At 56.7% G+C, this 13,684-nt stretch overlaps 4 protein-coding genes across 4 annotated transcripts in view; 3 read left to right on the top strand and 1 right to left on the bottom strand.

Moving 5' to 3' along the window:
• Nucleotides 1-1,653: 1,653 nt before the first annotated feature.
• Nucleotides 1,654-3,061, top strand: GMORB2_7697 (2-polyprenyl-6-methoxyphenol hydroxylase; the record flags this gene model as incomplete). Its single annotated transcript, XM_035469662.1, has 2 exons — nucleotides 1,654-1,946; nucleotides 2,014-3,061. The coding sequence occupies 2 exons, from the start codon at nucleotides 1,654-1,656 to the stop codon at nucleotides 3,059-3,061; spliced, it is 1,341 nt and encodes a 446-aa protein (XP_035320756.1).
• Nucleotides 3,062-4,196: 1,135 nt separating this feature from the next.
• On the top strand, nucleotides 4,197-8,798 carry GMORB2_7696 (exocyst complex component 1; the record flags this gene model as incomplete). Its single annotated transcript, XM_035469661.1, has 3 exons — nucleotides 4,197-4,314; nucleotides 4,406-7,824; nucleotides 7,878-8,798. The coding sequence occupies 3 exons, from the start codon at nucleotides 4,197-4,199 to the stop codon at nucleotides 8,796-8,798; spliced, it is 4,458 nt and encodes a 1,485-aa protein (XP_035320755.1).
• A 573-nt stretch (nucleotides 8,799-9,371) lies between these two features.
• GMORB2_7695 (uncharacterized protein) lies at nucleotides 9,372-12,094 on the top strand (the record flags this gene model as incomplete). The annotated part of the gene is made up of 4 exons (XM_035469660.1): nucleotides 9,372-9,446; nucleotides 9,621-10,228; nucleotides 10,292-11,630; nucleotides 12,074-12,094. The coding sequence occupies 4 exons, from the start codon at nucleotides 9,372-9,374 to the stop codon at nucleotides 12,092-12,094; spliced, it is 2,043 nt and encodes a 680-aa protein (XP_035320754.1).
• Nucleotides 12,095-12,994: 900 nt separating this feature from the next.
• GMORB2_7694 (E3 ubiquitin-protein ligase TRIP12) overlaps nucleotides 12,995-13,684 on the bottom strand; it is a gene marked incomplete at both ends in the record, with an annotated part of 6,413 nt that continues 5,723 nt past the window's right edge. Inside the window, 2 exons of the mRNA XM_035469659.1 lie at nucleotides 12,995-13,150; nucleotides 13,404-13,456. Of these exons, the coding sequence (XP_035320753.1) occupies nucleotides 12,995-13,150; nucleotides 13,404-13,456 (209 nt within the window). The remainder of the gene's footprint in view (nucleotides 13,151-13,403; nucleotides 13,457-13,684) is intronic.

Raw genomic sequence — 13,684 nt, 5'->3', positions numbered from 1 at the left:
GATGCAGTTGCAAGCTCGGGCAGTCAGTGTCTCCGGTCCCGTGGGTCCCGCGGGCTGATCTTTGCTGTAATGTGTATGAGGACAGATATGCCTACGTAGGGCTAGCACCGTATCATTAGTTGGTATGTGAAAGATGCGAGTCCCGAGGTTCGCGTGGGATCGACGGTTGGAGCAGTGACTTGGAGTTGAAACCAGACAATGATGCTTTCATTGATTGGCCTCCCATGATTGTATTGAATTGGCAGTCGTCTTACGCTGCTACTAGAGAAATAACAATCTGTACAGTAGCTATAGGAATCACCTACAGCACAGATTAGCTAGCTATTAGTTATTACTGTAGCAGGTAATAGTAGCTATTATGGCTTTATCAGTAGGTGGTGTCGTTACCGGTTTACAGCAGGTATCATTAGTGCATTAGTAGTAATTATTGCACCGTGGTTAGCTGGTACAGTAGTAAGGGTTAGGTACTCGTAGTGCTGTCGCTGCTACTGGTAATATTGGTATTAGTAAAAACCCTTCTCGAGGGGAGGATGAGTTCAATATACTGTGATAGCTGATAGCTTCTGAGAGTTAATAGCTAATGGCTGAGAGTTGATAGCCAATAGCTAAGATAGCCTGCGACTGATGATGGACTACGAGTACGGGTACGGATTCGGAGTAATATTACGAGCTACAGTCAGCCAGATACCACCTATAATAAATGTACCCGTAGCTGGCCGACAACTGCAGACCCCCTTGATCTTCCATACACGTCTCGGGGAAAAAAAGAAGACTGCTGATTGATGCGAATGCTATGAACTGGGCGGCCAACGTCGTTGGAACCGTTGGCATTCTTTCCTGCCCGTACGGGAATGCGATACCCCAACGATTCGTTTCCACCGCCATGGATAGTACCAAGTCTATGCAAAACTTCATCTTTCATCCCCAAGTGCCAAGTGGTCGTCACCGATTTCCCGGCATACCTTGACACATCCATAGCTCCTCGTCCCCTGTTCCCGTTCTTGTTCTCTCACTGCCATTTTCCCTCCTTACCCCTCCCCCCCTCCTTCTCCCTGGACCCCTCTCGCATCTGACCCGCTTCTTAAGCGAGACCCTTGACCGAAGTCGGTATATGTACCATGGTCCATGGACGGCATCTGCCATGAGCCTTGTCCTCATCCCCAACGTTACAATGCTTCGCTGACTAGGTTGATTGGTGGTTCATCTCGCCAAATATCCGCCTTCTCTCATGAGGCAGGTGGAACTCACGTTTTAGCATGTAAGCTCATGTCGACGTACGACTTATCTGCGCCTTCGAGCTGACTCTTCGGTTCACTGTGGATACGAGCAGCAGTGGCGGTGGTGGTAACACTACCGCCGCATGTCCCGTCGCTCGGGCCTTTCGTTCAATCAATACTCATCCCTGGCCTAGATCTGGGATATGCGGGTGTGATCTGTGTAGCGTCAGCAAGACCGCAGAAGTGATGCATGCATTTATATATACAACTTGATTGAAGCAGACAACGGCCATTCGTAAACATCTGTATAAGCCCCTCTCGCTTCTTCTTCTTCTCCTGCATCTTCCCCTTCTCCATGTTTCCTACCTACGCATACCAGCCGCTATACAGGAAGAAGAAGAGGGAAGAGCCAGTATAAACTTCTGTTCATTCCCACATGGACTCCAGCTTCAGAGTCATCGTCGTCGGTGGCGGCCCCATCGGCCTCACCGCCGCCCACGCCTTGTCGCACGCCGGCCTCGACTTCGTCCTTCTCGAGAGGCGGGAGAGCGTCGTCGTCGACGCAGGAGCCAGCCTCGTCCTCATGCCGTCCGGCCTGCGCGTCATGGCACAGCTGGGACTCCTTGACACCCTGGGAAACGTCAGCTCTGCCCTCTGGCACAACACTCGTCAGGATCATGACGGCAACGACCTCTGGAATTATGACTACGCCGTTGATTTCAACAGCTAGTGAGTACAGCGGGGATTCCAGACCTTGACTCCGTGCCCCTATACTGATGAACCTTCCTCCTCTCAGTCTCGGTGCCCGTCCTAGGGTCGTAAGCCGCCACGAGATCTCCAAGACCCTCTATGAATCCCTGCCGGACCGAGCCAAGGTCAGCATCTTGAGCAACAAAAAGGTGTCCTGCCTGTCGACCGACGAGGACGGCGTCAGCGTAACATGCGCGGATGGCACGGCATACCGCGGGTCTATCGTCATCGGCGCCGACGGTGCGCACAGCATCGTACGACAGCACGTGCGGGCCCTCAATACGGGGCTCTCCCACGCCACCGACGACGAGCGGTCCTTCGTCAGCACCTACCGGTGCCTTTGGATGCGCTTCCCTCTGAGCGCCTCTTCCAGACTGGAGCCGGGCACCGCGTCAGAGACGCACGGCCCGGGAACTTCGACGCAGCTTTTCTGCGGCCCGGACTCGGCCGTCGTAGCCATCTATGAGCGGCTAGACAGTCCGACCGAAGAACGCGTGCGGTACACCGAGGCAGACGAACGATCACTGATAGAGAGGCGCGGAGACTTGTCGCTGCTGCCTGGCCATGCTCTCACCATGCGACGAGCATACGATCTGCGCATCCAGTCGGGCATGGTGGACCTCGAGGAGGGCGTCGCAGAGCACTGGAGCGGCGGGTCACGGTTCGTCCTGGTAGGCGACGCCGCGCACAAGTTCACGCCCAACACCGGCTCAGGCTGCAACCAGGGCATGGTGGATGTTTTTGCCCTGGGCAACGAGCTCTACAAGGCTGTCGCGTCCCGAGACGGCGACAGGACCCCGGCAAAGGAGAGCATCGAACAAGCCTTCCAGGCCTACCAGGACCTGCGGAAGCCTGCTGCAGTGGCCCATTGCAGGGCTGGCGGCCGCGTCGCTGCCACGTCGACCTGGTCCAGCGCGGTGCTGACCTTTGTGGACCGCTGGGTCTTCAGCTTAAGCCAGGTACGCAGCTACTTCATATGGAAGGCGTCTGTCAAGGAATCGCAGATGCCCATGCTCAGCTACGTGCCGGGTGAGGAACGATTTACCGGTTCAGTGCCCTGGGTGAATCCTGTTCCGTCTAGCGTCGGTGTATGAGGCAGTATGGCCCAGAGATCCGGATGGAGGCAGCTCTTGATGGCGTGACGCTATCATGGTCCTCCGTTTACGAGGAGAATGGATGGCCTCGGTGTAGTTCAAGAGAGGGGAAGAGGGGACGGGGGGTGAGTGGGCATGTGCGTCATCGGTAACCCATCGCTTTCATATCCCATTTTTCAACTACGAACTAGGAAAGAGCGAGAACACCCAGCCTAGGACCCTCCCAGGCCGTCATCTCCGGATTGCGATTTTCCATCATCGTTTACAAAGTATGATATAGCATAGAACAAAGAAGAATATTGGCCATCGCCATCGTAAATAAGAATCGCCATCCCCGACACATCAGGAACGTGTGCATGAAACCGATAGGCTGCCCCATCACCGGTCCGCGTTTCATGGGGAACAATAGCGGTGGCCAGGCGCTGCAAGGCACTGGGATGCTACTGGAGGCAAGACGCCTGTAGGCCAGGTAGGTACCCACTATAACCCTCTGTAATCCACCTACCATCACAGCCAGCACCCATGGAAGCTTGCAGGCTGGAAAAAGCCACGGCAGCCTCAACGGGATTGTTAGGACGAACGGCAGTATTATCAAGAGGGAAGAGAAGACGCAACACAGATACGCGACAATATCGCGCCCCTTGGGAGGAGTCTTTGGAGAGGAGATTCCACTTTTATTCTCCCTCCCCAGTCGGAAAATTGGCGCTGATATGTAACGATAATACTACATGTAATACGTTGTGGCTGCTGGTCGATTGAGTGCTCAACTCTCACATAATACCCCCCCCCCCCCGTTAATGTAGCACTGCTCCAGCCGTACCTCTCAGCGCTACGGTCTACCAAAGGTGCTTGGTAGAGGGAGGTGCCGTTCATCTGTCGCAGAACGTCTTGACTGCTCCAGGAATTCGTTCATTCCATCTCTCGTCAGCCCCAACCACCCCCTCCACCCCCTACCGACCAAGCACCGGCATCTGCCTCGAACTAGCCACAGCCTCTATTTCCTGACTGCGCGAGGGCCGGGTCTCATCAACGGCTGTCTTCTACATCTCCGAACATGCCCATGCGGCCCCCGACCGCTTCTCTCGCCCCTCTACCCCCTTCATGAACCACCTAGCCTAGGTCCCTCGAGTCGCATATGGACCGCGCCAACGGAGCCGGTCCTGGCACGGGCGCCAGCAGGGCCGGGCGATTCGAGGACGAGAAACGCCGCATCATTGATTCCTGCTTCAGCAAGAGGGAACCTGATGGCTCTCGTACGTTTGCCCATCCCCTCACTCTTACTTCTCACACTCTGCAGGACCCCCCGCCAAACCGAGACTAACTGACGCTACCATCGCCGTCTAGCCCAGGAAACATACATCACCCACATTCGCATCACCGAGTACTCGTCCCATCCTGCCTCCCCTCCCCCTCCTCAAGCCCGCACGCCAGCCACCCAGAAGCCACGTGTAATCATCATCGCCGTCCGGAAATCCGGCCGTGTGCGTGTTCACAAGTCCAAGGAGAACCCTAATGGCACCTTCTCCATTGGCAAGACGTGGAACCTCGACGACCTCGCCCGCATCGAATCCTATACCGGTCCCAACGTGACATGGGAGCAGAAGGAGTGGGCCGGTAATACCGGCTTCATCGTCCTGCTCGGCAAGCCCTACTTCTGGGAGGCCCAGTCTGACAAGGAGAAGAAATTCTTCATCGCCTCCCTCGTCAAGATTTACGGCAAATACACAAACGGCAACCTCCCCGACCTCGTCGGTTTCGACCAAAAAGAACTCGATCAGGTCCTGGGTGCAGGGAAGCGCTCGGCCAACGCGCCGCCGCAACCACCCCCGCCGCAGGTCCAGTCACAGCCGCCGCCATCGCTGCAGCAGCCTCCGTCCATCCTACAGCAGCCTAGACCTCCGCCCCAGGCACAGGCCCAGCCCAGGCCGACAGATGCCTTCGAGAAGCGACCCAGCCAGCAGAGCAACTATTCCTCCCCGGCACCGTCGCCCGCTCCTCCGGTCCCGTCGGAGCCCGTTGCTAGGTTCCAGAGGAGCCAGGCCCAGGCGCCTATGAGCGGCAACGCGTCCCCGGCCGGTAGCTTCGATTCGACAGCATCCAGAGACCGGGCTGGATTCCGTAAAGTCAACCCGAACAAGAGCCAGGAATCGGTGGCGGTGTCGTTCGCTACAAGGAGCGACGACGCCTCCAGTATACCTCCCCTTTCCCGAAACGGCATGAACGGCCCTGGCGCTTTCGGACGATTCGGCGGCGGCGGCGAGACTCCCGAACCCCTTGCGCCTCCAACGCAGCCCCTGCCGCAGCCGCCAACATCTATGTCGACGCCGACGCCACCGCAGCAGCTTTCTAGGCCTGGCACCGCTACTAACGAAGATCAGGTGCCCCCCGAAAGAAGGCGCCCGCCGATGGACCCCGTCCGTCCTCTCGACCGCGACCTAGTTCCGCGTCCCCTGCAGGCCGCCGTCGCCAAGCGAGATCCCGTTGCCCCTCCCCCGAGAAACTCCGATCGCACATCGCCCCGCAAGGAAACGGCCACCCCGACCTCCATCACCGGAAGCATGGCAGATGCTGGCTCTCCTTTGCCGCCGTCCATGGCCAGTATTGAACCTCGGAGCCCCGAGCGGGTCACACGAGAACCGCTGGGTCAGGCAACCGCTCCCGAGTCACCAGCTGCCCCGGAGTCCCCTGCCCCTGCCTCGATTACTTCCCCTACCGACACGGAATCGCTCCCCCAATCACCTCCAGACGGCGAGGAAAACCGTCCAGGGCTGGGGCCGATGATCAAGTCCGCCAAGTCCAAGGGAGACCTAGCTGGCGTATTCCGCAAGGCTGCGTCTGCCGCCGCCGCCGCAAACGTATTCAAGCCCCGCCCCGGAGGTGCAGGCGACAGGCTCAGGCAGCTTGCGGTGCAGGCCAAGACCACCAACGAGCCAGACGGTATCACGAGCGTCGTCCCCGCACCTCCCCGACCGCCTTCCCGCAACGAAAATGAAATTTCCACAGAGCCTGTCCTACCCCCCAGGGCTCCCCAGAGAGCATCGCTTGTTCCAGAGGTCAAGATCACGGTGCCCAACTCCAGCCGGCCCAGCAGCTCCCAGGGTCAGCCTAGAGAGGTTCCCAAAGAAGAAACGGTGGCCTCCAAGGGGCCGGAACCCCGGCAGCCTGAAGTAAAGCAGCCGAAGAGGTCGGTCGTGGCTGGCAATGACGCCAAGTATCTCCAACACCTGGGCATCGACCCCAACATCCTCGACAACAAGAGCGACGAGATCGGTACCTGGCTCAACCACTTCGGCTGGATTCCCGGGAAGCAGATGCAGACTCGCAACCTGGACGACATGAAGGTCGATCTGGACCGCGAGATCAACAAGACCCAGGCTGGCGGCTGGCTGGCGCGCTTCCAGGAGGAAGACGAGCGCGTGCACGCTATCAAGCGCGGGATCGACCTGTCTATCTCTGAGTGTGAGGAATTGGACAACCTTCTCACGTTGTACTCGGTTGAACTTTCGGTAAGCCTCAGACGTCCTCGCCGTGGCATGTGTACATGTATACATGCGCGCGCGCGCGTGTGTGTGTGTGTGTGTGTGTGTGTGTGTGTGTGCATGTCTATTGCTAACTTTGCTCAGACCCTATCAGAGGACATTGCCTACATTGAGGCCCAAGGCCAGGGTTTGCAGGTCCAGACGGCCAACCAGAAGCTGCTCAAGAAGGAGCTCGAATCGCTCCTCGAGACGTGCGCCATCACGTCCACGGACCTCGACGTCCTCCGCATCGCGCCGCTCGATAATATCCGCGGTCTAGAGGATGTGGAGTCGTCGCTCGTGATCCTATACAAGGCCATGAACAAGATTGACCCGAAGAAGTTGGGTGGCGACGACGGTGGCAAGGTGAACGGCATGGCGGCTAGCCTGGATGCGGACCAGACATCAGGGCTGAACAGCAGCTACGGGCACATGAGGATCGTGCAGGAGAAGAAGGAGATGTACATGCAGGAGAGTGCCCTCTTCATGCGACGTCTGCTAGACTTCATGGCGAGCCAGTTCGACCTTGCCTCGTCGGAGACGCGTCGTGCGCTGGAGGGCGCTCTGTCCAAGAAGGTGGACCCCAGCCACCACGAGGCCGGGCGCGGCGTGCTGTGGAAGTACAGTCCTCTGATGCTGTATGCGCGCGATGCGGACCGGGAAAACTGGAGTCGGTTCATCCAGCTGTACCAGGACAAGGGTATGGCTATCTACAAGGCCGAGTTCCAGAACGCCATCGTCACCTGGCGTCGCAACGCGCGCAAGATGACGGGCGAGGAAGCCGAGCTGCTCTTCACGTCGCAGGTCGAGAAGCAGCAGGACAATGTGGCCACAGCCGCCAGGAAACTTACCGTCAAGCGAAGTCAGACGCTCGCCCGTGCCCTCCGATCCCCGCTCGCGGACGGCAGCAAGGTTGAGCGTGAGAAGGCCGGCGGCGACCGCAGCTTCCCTTACGAGGTATTTGCTGGCGCCCTCGATGACCTTCTCCCCCTGGTCGAGATGGAACAGAACTTCATCATCGACTTCTTCCACGCTACCACGCTCGAGCAGGCCGACTTCCCCGACGCCGTGGGCGCGCTGCGTCCCAGAGACCGACGTGGTGGCGACCTTCGGCGCCGCAGGCTGATGGAGCCGGACCGCGACCTGGCGCGTAGAGTGACGCGGGCCATGGAGGTGATATTTGCGTTCTTGGACCAGGAATTCACGCGGCTGATGGAGTGGGTTCTCGGGCAGGATCCTCTGTTAGTAACCCCCTACCGCTGCTGCTACCCGTTGGAGTGTACCTCATCTGCTGACAGAGAGACAACAGGCAAGGAATCGGTGTGCTGGTGACGGTGGAGAAGAAGATGGCCGAGATTGCGCAGTCGAACCAAGACTTCCTGAACACGATATTCCAGAAGCTGCATGGCTTATTGAACGGGCGGTTCCGCAAGTTTGTCGACGACCAGATCCGGGCCATCGAGGAGACCAAGGTGAAGATCAACAAGCGCAAGGGCGTTATCGGCTTCATCCGAATATTCCCCAACTTCTCCACGGCGGTGGAGAACATGCTGGCGGGCGTGGACCCCAGTCTCCCGATCCGCCGCACCATCGACCGCGAGTACGACCGCATGCTCAAGTCAATGTTCGAGTCGCTGATGGTGATTGCGCGGGAGAACCCCGGTGCGACAGCGGGCGGCGCAGACCCGGAAGACAAGGAGGCTCTCAACTTCCACATCCTGCTGATCGAGAACATGAACCACTTCGCCGAGGAGACGGACACGCGCGGGCTCGAGGTGCTCGAAGTGTGGAAGGACAACGCCCACACCGAGTACAGCGAGCACATGAACCTGTATCTCAACGCCGTGATGCGCCGCCCCCTGGGCCGCCTGCTCGACTACCTCGAGAACATTGAGACGCAACGGCAGTCCGGCCGGCCCGCCACGGCCATAGCAGCCCAGCCGTCCAACTCGCGCGCCATGTTCAACAAGGTGCTAGCCACCTACGACTCTCGCGAGGTGCGGAAGGGCATCGACGCCCTCCGCAAGCGCGTGGACAAGCACTTTGGCGACGCCGACGACCCGGCCCTGAGTCGCGACCTGGTCAGCAAGGTTACGCACGAATGCGAGAAGTTCTACACCGAGGTCGAGGCTAGGATAGAGCGCGTCGTCAGGGATATCTATGGTGGTGATGTTCTGTTTGAGTGGCCTCGTGCCGATGTCAAGGCTGCCTTTAGGTAGGGTGATAATTCATCTCTTCCCCTTTTTCTTATTCTTTTTTTTTGTCTTATTTTTCCTCGTTTTTTTTTATCCTTTCTTTCTTCACTCGTCTATTTTTCAAGACTTTGAAAGCATAGGTAAGCATAGATGGCAGGAAGGGGGAAGGAGGGGGGGGAAGGTCTATATATGTGTAAGACGAGGTCATGTGATGCCCTTTTCATAACTGCACGCGATGATGACAACACTGTGATCCTTTTTCGTACGTCTTTGTTCCGAGTACGGTTAATCGTTGCCTGACGTTCAGTACAATTATATGGTGTTGTAAGCAATCGTTTTGAGTATGATGATGCTAGTGAAAAACAACGTGACCACTTTACGCGTCGACGCGTTTTCGCCCCCTCCGACAAAGGTAGAACCCCACAAACACGTCACAGCCCAGCTTGCATCATCATCCCACAATCCCACAAGCCCTTCGATACAGACCATCCACACCAGATCGATACAGCAGAAGTTGGAGACAAAGATAGAGCAAACAAAAAGCCTAAAGAACCGATCTAGGGAGGAGAAACCGTCGGATTCTCCATGTGATTCACCATGGCCCCGCAGACTCGCTCCAGCGGCGTCCCGCCCCCGAGCCGCATCTACAGCACCACCCCATCCCTCCAACAAGTCCAGTTCCCGCCCCGACGACGCACGATACGCACATACGGACGACGCAAGTCGAGATCAGTTCCTTCCTCTACCTTCCCCCCTCCTCCCTCGACTTCAATCTCGTCAGCCCCGCCATCAGCATCAGCATCGAACCTCCCGCCCGGAGATGCACGACAGCGCACACTGACGCAGATAGACTTTGTGTCCACTATGACGGAGCTGCCTGAGGTAGCGCTCAGCGATAGCGAAGAGGATGGGTTTTCTGATGGTGGTGCCGACAAGGAGAACGGGCCGTCGTCATTGACGGAAAAGCAAGATGGGAAGAAGCCTGCAACAGCAGCAGCGACAGAAACCAAGAGGAGGAGAACAGTCGGTGGGGACGAATCGGACAAGAAGAGATCGAAAAGGGCGGACGGCGGTGGCAAGAGCGACGGTGCCTCCAGACGCAAGACGACGGGTGGTGACTCTTACCACACGCAGACCCTGACGCAGTTCTTGAATCGTGAACTCGTGCAGGACTCGCAGGATGACGACGACGGCGATGCAGAGTTCGATGACTGGCTTCAGGAGTCACCACCGGAAAGTCCGAGCCCGAGCGCCAGGCAGCTCCCTGGCCCCGCTGGCGAGAGAAGCAGCAGGTCATCGCCCATCGTGGCATCCGCCAAGAAGAACGAGGCACCTGTGTCCGCCTCTCGCCAGTCCTCCGTCATCCCTCAGACGCCAACCACCCGCTCCATCCGTTTTGAGATCCCCTCATCCAGCCAGCTCTCCACGCCCCCGACCGGACGTATGCTGGACCGGTACGGCCCTCCCGACCAGGAGAAACCATCCCCGTCACTCAGGTCCAGCCAACAACGGTCTAGTAGCGCGGCAGCAGTAACAGCAGGGCTGGTACCTCTCTCACAACTCCCCGGGAAACCAAAGGCACGCAAGGTCGTTATCGAAGACTCTTTCGCCACGGAAAGCTGGGGTTCCAACAAAAGCCCTGATGCGAGTACTTCGCGTGGGACGCCGCTCAAGGACATTACGGGGAAGGTCTTGTCTACTTCCACCGCAAGACTATCGTCTTCTGCCACGGACCTCCTGAGCACGCCTACTAGGCCTCGAAGGCGGAATAGGAGCGCTGAGCTTGGTGAGACCGTGGAGGAGGAAGGGGGGGAGGAGTCACCTGTCAAGAGTGAGGGGACACCCACGCCCAGGGGACCCAAGGTTAACGGGGGTGTATTTGAGATTCCTGACTCTGACGAGGACGACGAGGACGACGAGGATGATGTCGCAGAAGAAGAGCAGGAGGATGGGGGTTCCGCAGAACAGCATGAGGTGGCCGAGACACCACAAGGGGCCGTCGACGAAGAGCCCGAGCAGCCAGCAGCAGATATGCAGCGGAAGTTGCCGGCAGCAGAGAGGATTGCCTCGACACCAGAAGACGACGACGAAGGCGATGGCAAACTCACGACCGGCGCAGAGAAGATTGCCTCAACACAAGAAGAAGAAGATAGCGAGTTCATCGCCGGCGCAGAGACACAGTCCGCCATGAACGAGCTCGCCTCGACAGCCGAACAGTCCGGACAGGGGCTCCCCCCGCCAAAGCAGAGACCCCTCCGCAAGCCGCTGGACCACGGCCCCCCATCGTTCCAGTCTCAATTTCTCGAGTCCCAGCGCGTGCCCCTGGCTACGATCCAGAGTTTCGGCCCGCCGACTCACCGCACCGATGTCCTGCTCAGAATCCCCTGGTCTACCATCGACCGCGTAGCCGCTGGTTACGAGGTCGACCTGGTCCTGCCCTACAAGGTACTCGCCTCGATTAAGCGCTTCTGGCTCGTTGACGAGGGCTCAAACCTGCGCTACTGCGCGTGCGTCGAACCCGTCGAGGAAAATAGTCGGCATCAGGAGCAGCAGCAGCAATGGAGGTACCACCTCACGCAGGTATACGAGTTGAACAACCCGCTCGGTGAGGACGAGATCCTCGAGGAAGGATGGATGGATAAGACCCGCCGTCAACCTCGATACGTCTACTTGCCGCCCGCGGGGGTGAGCCAGCTCCTCGCCAATCTACGCCACGCCCTCTTCGGTGAGGATGGTGATGATGATGGTGGTGATGACGATGGTGCGCAGGGGGTGGAGTCACACGTCCCTTCCCTCGCCCCCAGCAGCAGCTACAGCACGTCGTTGCAGGTCGAGGCCCAACTCCGCGGCGACATGGTAGCCCAGACCGAGGGGAGCACTCGTCGCCGCCGTCGTCGTCCGTCTTCTTCAAGACGTCGTCCACCGTCTAGGGATCATCGTCCTGCAGACCAAGATCGCGATCAACACCAAGATCAAGATGGAGACCAAGACGCCATCCTCGTCCCCTCCACCCCCCTCAGGAAACGTGACCGTCCTCAGGAGATGCACGCCTCCCAGGCAACAACCGCCTCACAAGCATCCACCCCGGAGAAACCCTGGTCTCAACCACGATGGAAGCAGAACCAGCAGCACCAGCAGCACCAGCACCAGCAGCCGTTGGCCCCCCCTCCTCTACCATCTACGCGGGCGTCTCAGCAGCAGCAGCAGCCCTCCAGCACACCGCATTTCAATAACCCCTCTTCCCCCATCACGCTTGACAACTCCGACACTTCACTTTCGACCTCTGAGCTCCTCACCAGGAGTCAGATGTTGCCCGATAGTCTTTTGCGTGATGGTTCTGTCGATCCGCCTGATTTATGGGGTTCAGAGTAGAAAGAAAAGAAAAGAAAGGAAAAAAGGGAGGGGAGGGAGGGAGGGATTCTCTGGGCGATGACAGGTATCTGACTTTTCTTTTTCTTTTCTTTATACTACCTTTCTTCTTCTTCTTGCTGTTTCTTTTTTTTCCTCGGGCTTTGGATTTGGAACGGAGATTTCCACAATGTTTGACGGAGTACAGTGGAAATATAATGAATGATTCAAGAACAAAGATTAAAACAGGGTCCATGTGTTTGTCGGTGTGTATTTCATCATATATGATGATGGATATTGCTTTGCTAATATAATGAAACTGTTTTCTTTTTCTTTTTTTGGAAAAAAAAAATCTTGGGAAAAAGGGAAAAAGAGATAAAAAGAGATTTTGTTTTTCCCACATCCATCAAACACAACATGATCATGGTCAGAATCAAGCTAGAGTTGAGAATGGAACATTATCCTTTTCAATACTGATATTGAAAATTACATGGAGGGTCGGGGGAGAGGGTAGTAGGGTGTCGGCAAGACTACAGCACCCGAGAACCCGAACTCTATTCGATTCCCATTACACTGACATTCCCATTACAGTCAGTCATGCCTTGTAGTCATCTCTTCAAAGTGCTTTATTGATTGGTTTGGTCTTGACTTCTTTCTATAATCATTCTTGACAGGATAGTCCCATTCTAGGTAGGATTAAGGTTAGATGGATACCATACATAGGGACATTTCGTCCTCGAGGATAGAAAACTAGTACTAGCAGTTCCTTCTTTCTAGAACTAGAACTGAAAGAAGAAAATGGAAGGGGTGGGGGGGAAAGTCCTGGGTATAAGATATAAAATGTTCCGTCTACCTGCCCGAGACGGAAACCCCTAAGATAGGTGGAAAGCTCCTTGGCCTTCCTTCATGGCAACCGACATTTGCTTCGTCATCGAGTCCATGTCGCTATAGTTGGGCAGTTTGAGGTAGTTTACGCACGTCATGACGCTGGGAAGGTAGTCATCCGACGTGTATGGCTCTTCGCTGGGCTTGCACACGACGGTGAACATTGGTGTCAGACTCTTGAAACCTGTATCGTGACGATTAGTATTCTTCTTCAGCCTCCTTTTATTCTTCCTCATCACCTCTTCTCCATAGAGAGAAGGAGAGAGAGAAGGAGAGAGAGAGGGAGAGAGGAGACGTACCTCCGATAGGCAACTTTGGACTACCCGTCGTAAACTGCAAAAAGTCTCGTCGCTGCGTAGAGTCGAACTGGCTCATCAGCTGTAGGAGGTTGCGTACAGTCTTACTGTCCATGTTGTATCCATGGTCTGCCTTGATGGAGTCGAGGAGGGCTTTTTGGAATGATGTCAGCTCGCATTTTCTTGTACGAAATATGGCTGGGGGGTTATGCTGGGTATAGGCGATGAGGAATAAAGGGGGGGGTATTATAAGGGTGAGAGAGAGGACAGAGAGGATAGAAATAAAAGACAAGGAGTGGGAGAAGAGGGAAGGGAATAGAGGGACAAAGAGAATAGAACAGAAGGATAAAATGAAGTGGGAAGAGGGAACAGCGAGGAGAG

Source organism: Geosmithia morbida (assembly GCF_012550715.1).
Source record: "Geosmithia morbida isolate 1262 chromosome Unknown scaffold_9, whole genome shotgun sequence".
In the NCBI taxonomy this organism is placed as follows: Eukaryota; Fungi; Ascomycota; class Sordariomycetes; order Hypocreales; family Bionectriaceae; genus Geosmithia; species Geosmithia morbida.
Note: the sequence above shows the minus strand (reverse complement) of the source record. Positions and strands in the feature narration are given on the sequence as shown.